We start from the raw sequence: 19000 nt of genomic DNA, 5'->3' as shown, positions 1-19000 counted from the left end.
CTTTACTGTGCTTGTCAGTATGGTATCAGTGGTAACTGAGCAAGCTCAAACAAGCATTTTTCATTACTTAACAAATTGAATAAAAAGTTTTATTTGATCCTAGATATCTATTATCTAAGGAAGAAACAAATATGAAAATGAAGATTGAGCTTAACTGCTAATTTTGTTACCTGAACTGTCAGCCACACAGCAGCTTTGATAGATCTGTAACTTTCTCCTACTTTTTACCATAAAAATTTCAACACTTTCCTCATTAGTGTCTAGCGGAGCAATTAGACAGGAGAGTTGAGCTGGTCTGAGGATCCTTGGCAGGTAAAGAGCAGTCTAGCTTCCCTCTCCACCATGTTGTCTTTTCTCCCATCCTTCATTTCTGCTCTATTGGATCTCATGCTCATCTTCAAAACTTCCTTCATAGGCTGATTCAACTTGTTAAAAAAGTCAAAAACTCTTCCCTTCTTTTTGCTGTGATGTTTCTCAGCTGGTTTTGCAGCTTGGGTCAGTTCATCTGGAGGGGCGCAGGACTGCAGGGAAGGTAGTGGGAATATATAGCTAGGATCAGGACATGAGAAGATGAGGAAGAAGCTGCTGTATCCGTTCAGCTGCAGTCAGGTGCCCGTATACTTCTGTTTTCTCTGACTGTGCCTAAGTATTGGAAAGGTTTCTTTAATCTACTTTTTTTTTTTTTTTTTTACTTTGGGAAATTTTGTGTTCTTCATTGTTTGGTACTAACAGCAATGTTTTAGCATGCCAGAAAATAAAGAAGGCTTTTAAATGTGGCTTCTCAGGAAACCCAGCAATCCCTTCAAATCATTAAGTCAGTTATGAAGACGTTTTTCTGTTGTTTGTTAATAAAATCTGTTAACTTTGGAATGGCTTGCTTTGTTTGTTTTTTAGGCTGTCTGGTATTTGTGTAAAAATAATTCTTCCCTTGAGAAAACTTGTGTAACCAAGAACCATGACAGCTGCTGAGAACGTGTGTTACACGTTAATCAATGTTCCGATGGATTCAGAACCACCTTCTGAAATCAGCTTAAAAAATGACCTAGGCAAGTAATGGGTGATGATTTGAAGGATACTCCTTCTTACCTGAATTATTCTCACATTCTCTCATTGTGTCTTTCCTAGAATATTGTTTACATTTTATAAACTCAAGTCAATTTGATGTTTATTTTGTTCTGTTGATTTTTGAAATGTGTACATTACTCTGCTGTGTCTTGAGAAACTTCATGGTATTTATCTTACGTGTTTTGGTTTTGGGTTGGTTCCCCCCCCCCATATGTGCAAAAATTTGAAATCCATTTCTGTCGTTCTGTTTGAAGTAACACCTGTTTGGGCTCAGGCAGATTTAAGTAATGCAATGATAAGCAACAAGTTGTCTTATTTGTTCAGTGCACTGCTGTATCTTGCTGGCAGAGATGGCACTTGCAGTATTTGGTATATGTATGACATCAGAGTGCATGATAGTATCCTGGTATAAAAGGGTGTTCAAATTTAAGCATTGAAACAGTCATGAAATTGGTTTAACTTGGTTAATTCCAAGATGTTGATCGTAGAATTAAGTCTGAACTCCATGCTTATTCTTTAAAAATCCCTTGCTTCCTCTTTATCCTTTTAGCAGAAGTAAGGGTGTGAATTTTATTGATATGCTATATCACACTTCTTCAGAGGGGCTTTGTATCTTCTGACACTAAAGATCAGTATTGCTGTTAAACTAGCTGTGACATATTAGCCTTCCTGATGCCATAATTACTGTGATTTGTTTTCTTGATTTTTCTATCCTCTGTAGAAAAAGGAGATGTCAAGTTGAAAACAGAGGCCTTGAAGAAAGTAATCATCATGATTCTGAATGGTGAAAAACTACCTGGGCTTCTGATGACCATTATACGTTTTGTACTGCCTCTCCAAGATCATACTATCAAAAAACTGCTGCTTGTCTTTTGGGAGATAGTGCCAAAGACCACTCCAGATGGCAGGCTTTTGCAAGAAATGATCCTTGTATGCGATGCATACAGAAAGGTAGCCCATTATTTATTTCATTGCTTATGTTCCTACACTGGATCTTTATAGAAAGTGTATCATTTTGTGTTATTTAATATATATAAAAATGGCTTATGCTCAGCATTTCCTTCCTAACTGTTTCACCTTAGTGCTTCAGAGCTGGATAATTGTAGGTAACCAGCAGACCTACTACCAAGGAATTTGTATCTGTTCTTTTACTGTTATGACTTAACAAAAATTTAGTGCTTTTCATTTCTGAGTCAGTGAACCTCAAATATGAGGGGCAACCTAATTACCGTCTTCATAATGTCTTGGGACAAGCCATGGTACATAGAAGGACACTATTTTTGGAATAACTTCATCGTGGTGTATTTGGGACACTCCTTCACAAAGATATTAAGGTCCTTCAACTTCTTTGGCAATGGGTCGGAAGCAGATGAACTAATATACACTAGAGGTTAGTATCTGGGGTGCAGGGAAGCCTGCAGGGTGAGCTTTCACAGCCCTAGTAATAAGAGAAAACACATACAATGCAGAAAAAAAAAAATCAGGCTTTGTAAGTTCTACTACACAGAAATACAAGTTTTTAAGTATTGTGGAACAGCAGTGTTTTAAGAAGGTATTCCATGAGAAGGCAGTGAGGTGTCATTGTGGATGTTGGGAACTTGTACTTGCTTGGTAGACTAGCAAGTTGTGTTCATCTTAGCTTAACAATTAGGCTGAATAATCTGGCATTTCAAAAATGTTTCTTGTTGATTTTAGGATCTTCAACACCCAAATGAATTTATCCGAGGCTCCACTCTCCGTTTTCTTTGTAAGCTGAAAGAAGCAGAACTGTTAGAGCCTTTGATGCCAGCCATTCGTGCATGTCTAGAACATCGTCACAGCTATGTCCGCAGAAATGCAGTTCTTGCAATTTACACGATTTATAGGTAAATGCTAGAAACTACTTCAAGTTGTGGATGCAAAAGACCAAGGCTAGCTTTAGTGATCTGGATGTTTTTTGAGCTCTCATAAACATTTACCAATCACTGGTGTGGTGTTCAAGGTTTGTTTTGTTTGTTTGCTTTTTCTCCTCTATCTAATGGACTTCTTTGGAAAAGCAAAACATAACTGCTGCTGCTTGCTCAAGTATGACTGAGGTCCTGATATTGCAGGTTAATTTGCATGGGGAAAATGCCTTTCTTAATGATCTAAACATTATTAATAGTAATCATTGTCCACAATGATAAATATAGAAGAATCCTTGCAGGAATATGCATATATAAATTTATTTGAAGCAAGGAATTCTTCATGTACTGCAGTTACATACTAAACTTTATTGCAGTTGTTACCTGAACAGTGTGGATGAATGTTACTATTAAACAGAAATTATTCATGGGGTAATGACTTGGCTGTCATGATAACAAACAATTTTTTTAAAGCTCCTTGAGTCTGTTGACAGTTTCAAATAGCTACACAAAAGCTATGTATCACTGTTTTACGCTTTTTGAAGTTTTGTAACCGCTTGTCTTTAGGATATGCACTTAAGACTTAGGTTCTACTCCTTACCAGCAGTTGTTTTAATTATGATTTTTTTTTTTTTTAAAGAAATTTTGAACATCTTATACCTGATGCTCCTGAATTGATCCATGATTTCTTGGTGAATGAGAAAGATGCAAGCTGCAAAAGAAATGCATTTATGATGCTAATTCATGCAGATCAGGTAAGGATGCTTGTCCTCATACTCGTTTGGTTTAAATACTTCAAAATGTGCTAGGTAACTAGCTAGTAGTTTGGTAGTATAAACTATTTATATTCATTAAAAAAAATATGGTAGTGTTAACCTATTTGTGGAATATTTGGCAACTGAAAAAGTTAATGTAGGTCTTCAGTGTTGTCTTCATTTTAAAGGAGAATTGCTGTACTTGGTGAAGGCATAAATTGGTGCTAAAAACTGTAATTAGTTTTGCCAAGTGAACTTAACCAGATTGAGAAGTGCTCCATTACCTACTTACTGGTTTATAGCTTTTGTGGTCACATGAGAAAGAAATGGCAATTTCTGTTTAGCGTTTTGGATTATTTGCTCTACAGACCGTTGCCTTTTGTGCCTGATTACCATTAGTTTTGTCTCTCTTTTTGCCACCTATAGACAGAATTGATTAATTTGCTCTTCGGGTTTACAGTGTTTTTGTAAATTGTTTTAAATTTCCAGCTGAAGGGTTGAATACATGCTGTTTTGATTTTTAAAATGTGTTTTGATTTAAAATATAGCTGAGTGAGCAAACTCAGAATAATTTAGAATAATTTATCTTTTATTTGTGTAGGATCGAGCTTTGGATTATTTGAGTACCTGTATTGACCAAGTCCAGACATTTGGTGACATACTGCAGTTGGTTATTGTTGAACTGATTTATAAGGTAAAAGACAAATGTTGTGGCACATTTAAATAAACGTACACGATAGATTATATTAGGCTGCTTTTTAAAAGGGGTAGCATGTTGCTGGAAAAGGCATTATAGCTAGCATTTAGTCCATGTCAGGAATATGTCACTGTTTAGTAGAGCTGAATGAGGTTTGTCTCTTGAAATAATAAACCACTCAAGTGTGCACAGTGTAGAGCAATGTCTCACCTGATATGCTGTGATGTGGACTGTGTATTATCAGACTGTTCCTCATGGACATGAGCGGGGCGTCTGTTACAGAAGCTAGTAGAGGCTAGGCCTTTCCTTTTGAGCTGAGATTTTAAGACCTTGTGGCATTGCATAGAATTGTTAGTAATGTTTTAATAGCTTTTGCAATTAAATTTTTACAACTGTGAATGACGCTTCTTATCCTCAGAAAAGATTGTCACCTTTTGCTTAATTTTGTCCTTGTAGTAAGATAATGGAGCAGTTGAGCTATACGATTGCTGTTTCTTTTTTCTTCATGTGCCAACTACGCATTGTTCTTATTTAGGTCTGTCATGCGAATCCATCAGAGAGAGCTCGGTTTATTCGCTGCATCTACAACTTACTGCAGTCATCGAGTCCTGCCGTGAAGTATGAAGCTGCAGGTACTCTGGTTACACTCTCCAGTGCACCAACGGCAATCAAGGTATAAAAGTGATGTTTTCAGATGTTTCAGTAGTTTTTAGTGCACTGGAACAAATACTGTATGCTGTACATTGATACTTTGAAAGAGCAAAGACTTTAGTAATATGCAGTGTTGTTAAACACTTCACATGTGAAACACTGTCTTAAAATATTTCTTAAAATTGGCCACAAAAAAAGACTGAGACTGTATTTTGCAGACCTGCAGGTATTGGACTTCGTGTCACTTTGGTTGGGGACAAGCTCGAATACTGTGCAGACTGTTGTACTGTAGTTGGTACCAACCTGCAGTCTTCTTGGCATACTTGGCAAAGCAGACTGAAGCTGAAGATTTGCAGAGATGGAATGACTTTCTTTACTCATAAATATTACTCTTTTCAGACCAGGGTGGAAACATAAAGCGGTGAAGATTTTCATTGATTACTGATTGACGTTGGGTTCCTAGATTTATGTTTGTACAGCTGATTATTTGGGATCACACAGGAATTTTGAACTTGTATGGAAATTTCAAAGATAGACTATACAAGTCTAGATTTAGAGTAAAAGCACTGTAAATAGTAGTTTCAAAAGATCAGGAGGAATATTAATTCTAACATTCTTGCTTTAGTGTAGTAAATTTTGTTGAGTAGGAATATTGTACATAGAAGCTGTCATTAAAACCACATCTAGCTAGGCTAACGCAAGCAACTGTTTTAAATTGGTTTTCATGCCCTGTTGCGTACTTAAGAGCTGACCCAAAGCATGCCAGGAAATTTATCTGTTTATGACTTTTCTTTGAATTTGAAATCAAGTCTGTATTGTAAGCTGATGCCATCGTGAGCCTTCTTGTGCAATTTTTGTAACACGGTGGTGGAATCGATAACAGTGGACCAGAAAATTTTAAAGTCTGTTCTCAGGTTCATTTCTGTGCCATCTCTTTGAGTAGTTGCTTTAATAGCAATGTAGAAGGTGTCTTTTCCTGAACTTCTCTCAGAAATTTGCCATTTTCTCCTCTTCATTATTTAAAATTTTTTTTGGATTCTTTTAATTTTAGGCAGCTGCCCAATGCTACATAGATTTGATTATTAAAGAAAGTGATAATAATGTGAAACTGATTGTTTTGGATCGGTTGATTGAATTAAAGGAGCATCCCTCCCATGAACGAGTGTTACAGGTATGTGAGCTGTCTCTTTTCCTGCAAGCTTGTTGAAGGCGCTTCTTTCCTAAACAAAATTTTTGGGTGTTGTGATGTGTGGAAAAATGTACTTCTGCAGTTTAAATCTTCTGTTGATATGTTTTTAGTAAAAACACACTGGGTGGACTTTTATGTTTATGACTTGCTGCTTTTGTTATCTGTGTAAGAATTAACAACAGCAAATGCTGTCTTGATTGTAAGACTTAATGATGTAGCTTGCATGGTGGACCTTTTAAGTAAATGTAGAATGTATTAAATGAACATGGTGAAGTTCCTAATGCCTAGGATCTTTTGCTTGTTTGTCAGTAGATTATTTATTATGTATCCAGAAAGCCTTCGAAAATCATGGACGACTGAAAACTGGAATTGTACGAAAAGGGAGTAATTTAAAGCAACAAAGTTGTTATCATTTTGTTATTGTTTCAGGATCTAGTTATGGACATCCTCAGAGTGTTGAGTACCCCAGATCTAGAAGTGCGCAAAAAAACCCTTCAACTAGCTCTGGATCTTGTCTCTTCAAGAAATGTGGAAGAGGTAAAATGTATATTGCTTTTGTTTCATTACACTGTTTTTTATTCTTTGGAAAAATATGGCACTTTCTTCAATTTTATTTAATCTTTTCTGCAGCTTGTGATTGTTCTGAAGAAGGAAGTGATTAAAACTAATAATGTGACAGAGCATGAAGATACAGACAAGTACAGACAGCTGCTTGTTCGTACATTGCATTCCTGTAGTGTTCGATTTCCAGATATGGCTGCAAATGTTATTCCAGTGGTATGCAAATGTTTAATTATATTGTCATTAAATATGTTCTAGCTATACCCAAAACCTGGAGAATAACTGGAGCTGAGGTGTTTCTGACAGTGGCCTCACACAAAGCAGTATTATTTTTAATCCCTGAAGAAATACAGGACTTTTTCTGTTGTAGTTATTTGTCTTCTGAGAGTTTATTTTTAAATATTTTTGAAGAACATGAGCTGAAGAGTACTTTACTTAAAAGTACCATAATTTGTACCATTAGAAAAACAATTTTGGGATTATGGTAATTGGTAGTTCATTGGAATGTACTTAAGGTTGGTTGACTTAAGCTTTGTTTAACAGGAGATATATATGCAGTTTTATTTTTCTGGATGTAGGAGGAAAATACTATTGTACAAACTTAGCCACACTGCTATTTGTGCTCATGTTCACTCTTTTGTGCTAGCTGATGGAGTTCCTTAGTGATAATAATGAAGCGGCAGCTGCTGATGTCTTGGAGTTTGTGCGGGAAGCGATCCAGCGATTTGATAACCTCAGACCTCTCATTGTTGAGAAGATGCTTGAAGTCTTTCACGCTATTAAATCTGTCAAGTGAGTCCAAAATATGATATCAGACATTGGAGCGCCCTGTGGCTCACTTGCATTGAATGTATGTTGTCATTAAATATGTACCAAAATCCTTGCAACCCGCACACAAAGAAGAATAACTGAGGCTGAGATATTTTGCATGTAAATGATTTCTAGGTACAGCTTCCTTATTGCCTACTTGTACAAAAGATATATTGGGTGCTTGTTGCATTGAATGAGGAAAATTAATTCAAATTTCATTTTTATGATGCAATTGATAATTGTATTTCCACTTGCTAGAAGATAGCATTGTTGATGAAGGCCAAGTCTAAAGGGATATATTTGTTAAGACAACATTCAGGAATTTGTACTTGTAGGCAACTGGAAATACTTATGGTACGTTTATTAGAAAACCTAGTCTAACACAGACTGGGCTTTGCAATCTGCAAAGCTGCTTTAGTACCTTTCAGGGCTCTAAAAACTTGGTTTTCTGAGGCCCCTGCAAAGGCTAAGTCATATGAGAACTCTGTAGCAAGACACCACTCTGTCATTCTTCCAACACAGAGGAAACTGAATTCTATCTCTGTTGTCATTTCATTAAGGGGCAGGGGGCGGGGAAACCCTCTGAAGCTTTGCTGGTTTTTTCCCTAATCTTCATTCATGTTCTTGTTTTTAAGTTTCTCCTGTATGAAGGAAGAATTAGTTTGTCTCAGTTAACTGGAGAAATTACAGCTGACTCTATTCACATACAGTAGAGTTTTTTCATTATGATCATAATGACATTTAATTTTGTGAATATCAAGATTAACACAGATGGGAATAAATTTGTAACAGAGAATATATCTCATTTGATATACTTGTTCATTAGTTTAGTGAAGCTGAAAGGATGATTGCTCCTGATCAAACTTGCTTTCTGTCAATCACGTCCTTTTGAATTTGTCGACAAAGACTGGCCTTTACCACGTGACCATAAATCACTTCTCTTGATCCTAGTTTGAGTACATTATAAAAGTGTGACTTAAGTTACTGTTTTTGTCCTAGGATTTATCGAGGAGCTTTATGGATCCTTGGAGAATATTGCAGCACAAAGGAAGATATACAAAGTGTAATGACAGAAGTTCGCAGATCACTTGGAGAGGTGTGTTTACTTTCTTAGGCTAGTTCATTGTGGTTTTACTTACTATTATGCTGTGTGTTTTCTAAGAAAAATGTGTATTTAAAAAATCAGATAAGATGCAACAGGGTTTTGAGCACTTGCAATGTGCAATGGCATGTGCAGAAGAAATCTAAAGTAAAAACCAGTTAGGGTTTTGCATTAATTATTTTCTTTAAAGTAGCATACCTGAAGCTAGCATATATTGAGAATAAGTGATACCCGTTAAGAGGAGAGATGAGAAATTCCATATTTCAGAAAATTATGGCAGCTTTAAGATACGATTTAATTATATCAAAGGATATAATTAAAACGCTTTAAGTCTGGGTTGTTCTGAGAGGGATCCAAGACAATCTGTGCAATGTGAGCTTTATGCATTGGTAGGAGGCTTCTGTATATATTTCAACATTTGCCCGTCTCTTCAAATTCTCTCAAAACTGTTGCACTGTAAGTGACCTTTTACTTATAAAAACTTTAACAATGCAGGAAATGTTTATTAAAACATTTTTCAGAAGAAAAATAGCTTTTTTTATATTAATTGTAACAAGTGTTTTCCGTTTGCTTTTAGATCCCAATAGTAGAATCTGAAATCAAGAAAGAAGCTGGTGAACTAAAACCTGAAGAAGAAGTGTCTGTGGGTCCAGCCCAAAAACTGGTGACAGAGATGGGCACTTATGCAACACAGAGTGCTCTCAGTAGTTCCCGACCTGCCAAAAAGGAAGAAGACAGGTATTCAAGACTTCTTACTAGGCCATGAATGACTTGGTTAATTTTTTTTAAAGTGGTATTCTCTCTCATGCAGAGTTTAGTAGTTGAGGTAATTTCCTGTTTTAAGGTATTATCCCAAGTACATGGTATCTGATAGGAAGTTCCCTAATTGCTTAGGATTTGTAATCAAAGCTTACTGCATATAATGTCATCCAAAACTAGTTTTCTGATAATCATTTGTCTTTGCAGACCTCCGTTACGAGGATTCCTGCTTGATGGTGATTTCTTTGTTGCGGCTTCCCTTGCTACAACTTTAACTAAGATTGCTTTACGTTATGTGGCGCTAGTTCAGGAAAAGAAGAAACAAAATGTAAGTCATCTATTAAGTTTTCACTGTAGTTGCAAAGAAGAGCTGGTTGTTGCCTCTTTTCTTTTAAGCAGATGCAAAATGGGTTTAAGTCCAAAGTGAAGTGCCAGTTATGTGATTGGATAATAATGATAATTTGGTTAACAAACAGGGCCTGCTGCTTTCCAGCCACTGTGTCTAGACAGTCTTTAAGTCATGCTGCTTGCTTTCTAGATAACAAGTACTAAAAAAAGTAATTTCTTCAGAGATTTTTATGGTTTGATTCATGTGCACCTTTTTGTAAATAAGTCAGAAATAAATATTTCTGTAAAGCTATGTAAAATGCAGTTACCTCCTTCCATTCTCTTTCCTTTATCCTCCTCAGTCCTTCATTGCTGAAGCTATGCTGCTGATGGCCACTATTCTCCATTTGGGAAAGTCCTCTCTTCCTAAGAAGCCAATTACAGATGACGATGTGGATCGTATTTCCTTGTGTCTGAAAGTTTTGTCAGAATGTTCTCCTCTCATGAATGATATTTTCAACAAAGAATGCAGGCAGTCCCTCTCGCATATGCTGTCAGCCAAGCTAGAAGAGGAGAAACTTTCCCAGAAGGTGAGCTATTAGAAGTGTGTAACCACAAACACTTGGAATTCTTTACAGATGTTCACATCCAAGCAGGTCCCAGAAATGTCACCCTTTGATTGTAAGTCAGCCGTTATTTGACTGTGTATCTGTGCTAAGGAATGGCATTCATCGTGAGTGCTTGAATATTTCTCTTCCTGCAGAAAGAATCCGAGAAGAGAAATGTGACAGTTCAGCCAGACGATCCCATTTCCTTCATGCAGCTTACTGCTAAAAATGAAATGAGCTCAAAAGAAGACCAGTTTCAGCTCAGCCTTCTTGCAGCAATGGGAAACACACAGAGGAAAGAGGCTGCTGATCCTCTTGCATCCAAACTTAACAAGGTAATGCTAAAGTGTTTCAATTATATACACTTTGCGCTGCTTATGCACAAGATCAGCTTTGGGAATCACAGGCTGGAACTGATGAACCATGCTGTGCTGCTTTGTTGGAAAGACCCAGATATTTCCTGGTTAGGATCAGGAGAAAGAGAAAAGCCCTTTAGCTTAAAGTTGTTACCTTCTTCACATGGGAGGGGAAGGATAAGGAGGAGACTTGACAACTGCTGAGCTCGTGGGATGTGGAGAAGAACTTAGGATTGTTTGCCGGTCTGAAGAGCCCAGTAGGGGAAAAGAGCAGGGATGTCACAAGTGATTAAGAACCTCTTTCTTTCTTTCTTTGGCTGCTGTATCCTGTTGCCAAGTGCAGGCCATCCTTGTTTCACTCCTTATAATTCTTTTTTTGTTTGTTTTTTTTGGCTGCTGGTTACCAGGACCTGCAGAGAAGGTCCAAAGAGAAGAAATCTGTTGATTCATTTATTAGTTAGGGTTAAAAAACCCTAATTAAATGACCCTAATGAAATCTTTTTACTGTTTAAAGTTACCTTTTCATTTTAAGTCAGTATGTCTTTGTCCTGCTGTTTTTTTAAGAATAAATGGCATTACAGTCTATATTATAGGAACTTTAGTGAATTGAGTTGAGAATACGTTTAATCTGGAAAAGTTTTTATAATTGTAGTGTGTACGCAAAAGGACATATAAAGGAAGGATGCAGTTCAGTTTGTATGAATACTATGGAGAGTCATTGTGTGTTTAGCTATAAATTGATGAAATGTTTGTTTTGGAAGACTTATGCATTAACTTTAGATTTCCTAAACATCTCAACTTCTTTAAATCCTATTTTCTAGACAAAACTTCGTGGTGATTGTTTGCAGTGTATTTTCCAATTTTCTTTTTTCTTTTTTTTTATTACCAGTTAGTTCTGTGTAATTAAAAGCTCTTTGCACACCTGCTTGATTTAGAGGCTCATATTAAAGAGTAATGGATTTAATTGTACGTAATACATATTTTTTGCCATTGTTTGACATGATTCCATGTTTTCAATTAGTTTATGAGAAGAAAAATACCTTAAACTCTTCTCTTTCACAGGTTACTCAACTGACAGGTTTCTCGGACCCTGTCTATGCAGAAGCATACGTCCACGTCAATCAGTATGACATTGTGCTGGATGTGCTTGTGGTCAACCAGACCAGTGATACTCTGCAGAACTGCACACTAGAACTAGCTACACTAGGTAAGGAGAACTGTGGGAAACAAAGCAACTGTTGGGCAACTGTGCTGGGCGTTGACACCGAGTTCTAAGAGTTTCTGAAACACTACTAACTTCTTGTAAATGTGTGCCAGCTAGTTGCCCTTTTGAAATTATGTTTTTGAATGCCTTAAAAAATACGTTTTTCTTCCTGAAGGTGGAAGACCTCTATCTACTGTCACTGACAATACTATCTGACGATGTAAACTGTAGTTGGATTTTGAACTTTTTCATGCTTTTTTTCACTAGAAAAATAGCATTTCATTTCCCCTTCTTCCTTTTTCCTGAAATATGGACAGTTTTTTCAGTATACTTATTCCCCATTGTGCGGTTCCCATAGTGCAAGAGGACAGAATCCAACTTGGTATGGAGCATATGTCAGGCAACAGAAAGCCATCTGCCTTAAGTGGTTCTTTCACGCAGCCTGAAGTACTTGAATTTACTCAGCTGAAACCATTCGCTGTACTGACAGCTGTACCCAGAGGCTTGCTTGAACAATACTGAGGCCTCACTAACTTCTAGGGGCTGAGCAGATAATCAAAGGACAGTAACCAGTTTCCTATTAGTTACCTTCTGTTTTGGCAGTCAGAAGTTGAAATAAGTTTACAACATAGTGGGAGAACACATGTTTTATACTTCTAATTGCTCTAAATATGACTGGAGGGGCATAACCATCCTCCTAATCCTTTGTAAATCATTTGATGAGATTAATGATGGAGATAAATAAAACTAATACGTTACTTAATAGATTGTATTTTTCTATTTATCACCTCAGTAAAGTGGAATTCTGTATTTCCCAGTTGGTATCTTCAGACAGATTTCAAAAACTGACATGATGCATCACTCGTCTGTGTAGAGCTGGTGCTGTTCAAGCTGTGTTCTCAAATTGCAGTTTGATAGAACTGAGGAATCTTCTATAATTGCTTGCTAAAGGATTAGGAAAAATACATCTCTTACTGTTTCCTGGGAGCAATTACATTCAAAATCAATGTGATACTTTGACCTGTTTATAAATAGCTTAGTGCATGTAGTTCTGGACGTTGAACTTTGGTTTTGAGGCACTTGACTGTAGGATTGGGTATTATGATGTTGTCAGTGATTAAAACACAGGGTAGAATTAACCATTTCTTGATTGTTAAAAATTTAATCCTAGGATCAATCCAGAGCCCATTTAAGTCACTATTTACATTTGTTTTCATTGGGGTTTGGGTGAATACACTAATATTTTAACTGAAATTTTAAATGTAAATTATTTTGTCTTGCAGGTAGCAAACTAAAAAAAAAAACCAAACCACCAAACAAAAAAATTCCAGACCAACTAATAACTTTATGATAGTATTTTTAGTGCAACTCTGTAGACATTAGAATGTTTACATTTGTTGTCATTGGGGTTTGGGTGAATACACTAATATTTTAACTGAAATTTTAAATGTAAATTATTTTGTCTTGCAGGTAGCAAACTAAAAAAAAAACCAAACCACCACACAAAAAAATTCCAAACCAACTAATAACTTCATGATAGTATTTTTAGTGCAACTCTGTAGACATTAGAATGATAGAACCATAGAATCTTTGGGTTGGAAGGGACCTTTAAAGGTCATCTAGCCCAACCCCCCTGCAGTAAGCAGGGACATCTTCAACTAGAGCAGGTGGCTCAGAGCCCCCTCCAACCTGAACTTCAACGTTTCCAGGGATGGGGCATCTACCACCTCTCTGGGCAACCTGTGCCAGCGTGTCACCACCTCATGGTGAAAAATTTCTTCCCTATATCTAGTCTGAACCTGCCCGCTTTTAGTTTAAAACCATTGCCCCTTGTCCTGTCACAACAGGCCCTGCTAGAAAGTCTGTCCCCATCTTTCTTATAAGCCCCCTTTAAGTACTGAAAGGCTGCAGTAAGTTCTCCCTGGAGCCTTTTCTTCTGCAGGCTGAACAACCCCAACTCTCTCAGCCTGTCCTCACAGGAGAGGTGTTCCAGCCCTCTGATCATTTTTGTGGCCCATTAGAATTGAATGACAAGAAAATAAAACAAGTTGTCCCAGAAGCTAAACTCATTGTGTACTGTTAATGTTCCCTGATCCCCATCTCCCAATTTCTTTACACAGGTGACTTGAAACTTGTGGAAAAACCATCTCCTCTGACACTTGCTCCACATGATTTTGCAAACATTAAAGCTAACGTCAAAGTCGCTTCAACAGAAAACGGAATAATTTTTGGTAATATTGGTAAGTAAACAATTCGGTGTGCAAAATTTACATTAATGTGTAGCATTTCTTAACTGCTGAGTGAGCTAAAAAATAATTAAAACACTTTGTTCTGGAAGAGGAAATTAAATGGTCTACAATGTATGAATAATTTGTGATGATTTTTTTAAAATGTACATCACTTTTACTTACAGTCATAGTAGAGCATGCTACCTTTAGAATGATTGTCAGCATGATACTTGAACACAAGTCTCTGAATTTGGGATGAGCTAGGCAGCCTTGCCTGAAAGACCAATGCATTTAATTCAAGTTCTGTGGCAACTGGGTAAAGCACCTGAAGGTCGGCAATGAGACTGAGCAAGTTGTTGACTGTTGTTAACTGGCAGGTGGTAACTGAGCACTCTTATTTAGTGCAAATGCACTTTTTAAAATGTTAAGATGGTTTGTGTTTTATATTGCAGTGTATGATGTCTCTGGAGCAGCCAGCGACAGAAACTGTGTGGTTCTCAGTGATATTCACATTGACATCATGGATTACATCCAGCCTGCTTCATGTACAGATGCGGAATTCAGACAGATGTGGGCAGAATTTGAGTGGGAAAACAAAGTTAGTTTTATTTTTTGTATGTTATTTGGGGGTTTTGTTGATGAGGTATAATTCTGTTCCTTATTTCTACAGCTCATTGTCTGATATAAACCTCATTCAACATCTGCACTGGGCTCAAGTAACTCATTCTCTTATTGTTACCTTATCTATTTCACAAGCTTAGTGATGAAATAACTAGTTTTTTCTTTAAAAGAGGTATGTGCATTGAGCCTTACCTCCTGTACAGAAGGTGTCCAAATTGCTTGGTGTATTTCAGCTCGAAGGTAAGAGAGCAACAAGTATGAGTTTATGCTGAGAAGACTGCAGAATTACTCATACTGCTTAAACTCTCCAGTTCAGTTCTGAATTACATTGGGGTTTTTTTTTTTGTTTTTTTAAATCATAGAATGGTTTAGGTTGTAAGGGACCTTGTAAAGATCATGTAGTCCAACCCCCCTGCCATGGGCAGGGACATCTTTCATTTTATTACTTTGCAGTACAGCTGTAGCATACAGAGTGGTTATGGATGCTACATAAGACCAACAAAATGGTAGGTACACTTAATATTAGAGAGTGCCCAAACTGTTGGTTACAGGCCTGTTAAAAAAGGGTTTAAGGCAGATAATTTCGTGCAACAGAGCAACATAATTTAAGAATAGAGGAGAAACATTAAAACAGAATGGGAGATCTTTTACACAAACTGTAGCCTTATTTGCTACATGTGTATTCACTCGAGAGTGGGTTTAAGTTCCCTCAAAGAGAACTTGTGAACAATAAATTTTAACCCATAATATGTGAAGCTTTAGCAATTTGTAAACTATTCCTAAAAGATCTTTAAAGTTAAAAAGCAATTTAAGCAAGATCCACAATATTCAGTATAAGGAAGCCAACACAGCCCAGAGAGCTTTGTTGCTAGAGGGGAAATATGAAAGTAATTTTTATCATTGGTTAAAAAGCAAGCATTTGGACTAGATACCGTTTTTTCTTGTGCTGGCAATGTGTAAACTATATTCAGACAAGAAGTATACTATTTGCTGTAGGGAATCTATGTGTTCAGCAGAGTATCATATTCACCTATTACATTTTAGAAACCATGGTCATAGCGTGGAATTCCCACCCTTTAACAAGTGGATGGCAGGAGGTGAAGACTTCGTGTTATGCCACCACAGAATGTGATTTGGAGCTAGCTCACTGTGTTCCTCAAGGAGAAATGTAGTGGTAATCTTCTTTATAGAGCCCTGAAGAAGAGGTGGTTTCAGAAATGCCTGAGATGCTAATTAAAGTAATTGCCATTTTTTTCCCCTTCTTGAAGGTTACTGTGAATACCAATATCATTGATCTAAATGAATACTTGCAGCACATACTGAAGTCAACCAATATGAAATGCCTGACTCCAGAGAAGGTGAGCTGTTTGCTTGAAGACTGTTAGATACCCTTTTTAGTTTGTGTGCTTGTTTAATTTGTTTGGCATTTGTTATAACTATTATTAGAGAATGCTTGTTTACAATATGAAATAGTACATATACTTCAATGTTTATAAATGAGCACTCTGAAATTAGTAAAAACAAGTTAATGTTATGAAAATTCCATGTTGCTTAATCACTTCAACTATTTCTTGTCCAGCTAGAAAATCAGAATGGCTGTTTTAATTTGTAGTAGCTAAGCTGTAGTATAGATTTGATGAAACCATCTGTTTTTATACAGGTGGTTTTTTTTTTTTGGTAGCTCCAAGCTCCTTCCTTCTCTGTCAAAATTGACTTTTCTTTTGCCAGTCTAGCCTTTTTGTTGTAAAGGGGAAAAAAAAAATACACAATAGCTGTTTGCTTTTAAGATGTAATATATATAATAGCTGTTAGCTAATACATGTATAGTAGCCAAAATAGGTATAGTAGCTATTGCTACTATCTAGCTTCTTTACCATTTTGCTGTTCATTAAATCAGATCATAAAATGCCATCCTACCGTGTTATGGTGAATATTGTAGCTTGCATATCTTTCAATATTAATTTTAGAAGGTGGCCACCACTGTTTCCCACTGCATGATTCTCGTATTTTAAAAAATGTGGTATGCAAAGAAAGAAGTTTAAATTTTAAATACTGATATGTGCCTAGCTATATGTAGGATGAATTAAAATATATTTGAAGGATTTGGGCCTTTCTAAAGAGTTCCAATGTGCTTTTTGTAGGCACTTTCTGGTTATTGTGGCTTTATGGCAGCCAATCTTTATGCCCGTTCCATATTTGGAGAAGATGCACTTGCAAATGTCAGCATTGAAAAGCCAATTCATCTTGGACCAGAGGCACCTGTCACTGGTCACATACGAATCCGTGCAAAGAGTCAGGTAATGTGGCTTCTATTTGAGCACTGTTTCTCCTTGTCGTTTTTAAGAAAAAAAAATTAAAAACTTGCACATTTTTGGATGTTCATTAGTTTCTAGTGTTAGGTAAATGGGGAAATTTTTAGGGAAGACGGATATAGAAACTTCAGCCTTAGTTTTTAAAAACCGGTCTTACAAACATTTTGTGAGGAAAGAATGGCTTTTTAGTTTGGTGTAATCATACCCTAAAACCACATTGTTTGTCTTCTCTCCCAGTACATTATCATAAAATAGGCCTTTGGGCCAAGATTTTCTTATTTTATCCATAGCGCTGCAAATAGGATAGTATACTTGATTTGCTTTTAAATACAGAGCAAATGCTCCCTAAGGTTCCATGATCTGTTTCCTACTGAATTACACATTTCATTTTATGCAACAAGGAAATTTTATGCATGTAATTGCTGTTCACAGGTTCTTTTTAAAAACAACAAAACAAAACTCAGTGTCTTTCAGCAGAATTATTTCCTAAAGGTACATCTATGAGTCTGCTTTGGATTTTAGAACTTCTACCTCCTGACTAAAAAAAAGTACAAAATTTGGAACTATTTAATAACAAAACAGCTAGTCTACCAATAAAAGTATTATAAACAGTGTACAGTAAAGGACTCTCAGAATTCTGACATTCATCACATAAAACCATTTAATTTATGTGATGTCATTGTAAAGATTTCAGAGTGGTTTAATGTTTCTGAAATGTTTACAGTGGCATTTTTTCATAAGACTGCATTCAATTATACATGCCAGCTTAGTTTCATGTTGAGATCATTCTGTTGTTGATTAGGTGGATTTATTTGTGCAGTTTCTTTTGAGATTTCTTCAGTTTCTATGTAATATATTAATATCGCTCTGTGATTAAATTATTTTCTATAACTTTAGTACATTGAGTGCTGGTATCAGCACTGAGACTTTCAACAGCTGAATTTCAGTAACTGGGCTGACTGTTGTAGTTTCTTCAGTGGCAACATACTTTGGACTGGTGGGGGGTCAAAAGGCTTACTCTTGTTTTCTGCTTTTTGTATTGATAACTGATTTAGCAGTTGCTAGCTCAAATTTAAGTTTCAGTATTTCAATAATATATGTAGATCTAGCCTTTACCTGGTATTAAGAAGGTGTGCGCTGTAATGTATATAAATAAATGAACAGTTAGAAATACTTTAATTTTCATGCCAGTAACTTCATAGATTTCTGTATATGGAACTTCTGTTTTATATAAAGTTATTTTGAAGTATCTGTGTCATGAATGTCTTCTTTCTTTTCCTAACAGGGAATGGCCCTGAGTCTTGGAGATAAGATCAATCTGTCTCAGAAGAAAACAACTTTATAAATTTTACCTAATGTCTTTTCAGGTCTTTTGCAATTTAACCTTAGGTATGTGGCTTTTGGGATCCAGAACATCTTATATTCTTCAGTGTTCTGTAATTGTAGAAGCCAAGCTTTTGAGCTGAAAGCATTCCAGCAGATAATTTATAGGTTCTCCGTGATTGATACTGAGCAAAATTTTAAATCTCCAGGTTTTTTTCTTTGTCCTGGAAGTCATGTTTTCTTTGTCTCTAATATATACTGATGCTCACAGTACAATAAACAAATTATGCCAGTACTGTTTTGTCTGTAAATTATAAACTTTGTATTTGATTATTACTGAATAGCTGGTAGGGGTATTTTGATACTCCCAAGAAAGTGAGAGTGTGTAATAACTTTAAGTGTTTACAATAATGACTAGGCCTGAATTGTGTGAATGTGTGATCATGACTCTTAAAATATACTGGTATACCTAGGAGAATAGGTATATTTTCTATATTTGACAACTAAATCAAAGGCTGTATGTTGTAGATGGTTGCTTTAGTAATGTAA

At 36.3% G+C, this 19000-nt stretch overlaps 1 protein-coding gene across 1 annotated transcript; it reads left to right on the top strand.

The window, feature by feature from the left end:
* The first annotated feature begins 893 nt into the window (after positions 1-893).
* On the top strand, positions 894-18744 carry COPB1 (coatomer protein complex, subunit beta 1). Its single transcript, XM_010289418.1, has 21 exons — positions 894-1046; positions 1787-2016; positions 2761-2930; positions 3589-3703; positions 4305-4397; positions 4936-5073; positions 6103-6222; positions 6670-6777; positions 6871-7017; positions 7448-7593; positions 8611-8707; positions 9291-9451; positions 9680-9800; positions 10162-10389; positions 10563-10742; positions 11826-11970; positions 14088-14207; positions 14648-14793; positions 16085-16174; positions 16958-17113; positions 18414-18744. The coding sequence occupies exons 1-21, from the start codon at positions 956-958 to the stop codon at positions 18471-18473; spliced, it is 2862 nt and encodes a 953-aa protein (XP_010287720.1). The 5' UTR covers positions 894-955; the 3' UTR covers positions 18474-18744.
* Positions 18745-19000: the final 256 nt, after the last annotated feature.

Source organism: Phaethon lepturus, unplaced genomic scaffold (genome assembly GCF_000687285.1).
Source record: "Phaethon lepturus isolate BGI_N335 unplaced genomic scaffold, ASM68728v1 scaffold496, whole genome shotgun sequence".
Taxonomy (NCBI): domain Eukaryota; kingdom Metazoa; phylum Chordata; class Aves; order Phaethontiformes; family Phaethontidae; genus Phaethon; species Phaethon lepturus.
This window is presented reverse-complemented; position numbering and strand designations above follow the sequence as displayed.

What these genes read in the sequence shown, in the direction of transcription:
- COPB1 (XM_010289418.1), top strand. Translation starts at nt 956, where the DNA reads ATGACAGCTGCTGAGAACGTGTGTTACACGTTAATCAATGTTCCGATG. An exon ending in GCAATTTACACGATTTATAG is followed by an intron (nt 2,931 to 3,588) that starts GTAAATGCTAGA and finishes TTTTTTTTAAAG; the next exon opens with AAATTTTGAACATCTTATAC. An exon ending in TTGCATCCAAACTTAACAAG is followed by an intron (nt 10,743 to 11,825) that starts GTAATGCTAAAG and finishes TCTCTTTCACAG; the next exon opens with GTTACTCAACTGACAGGTTT.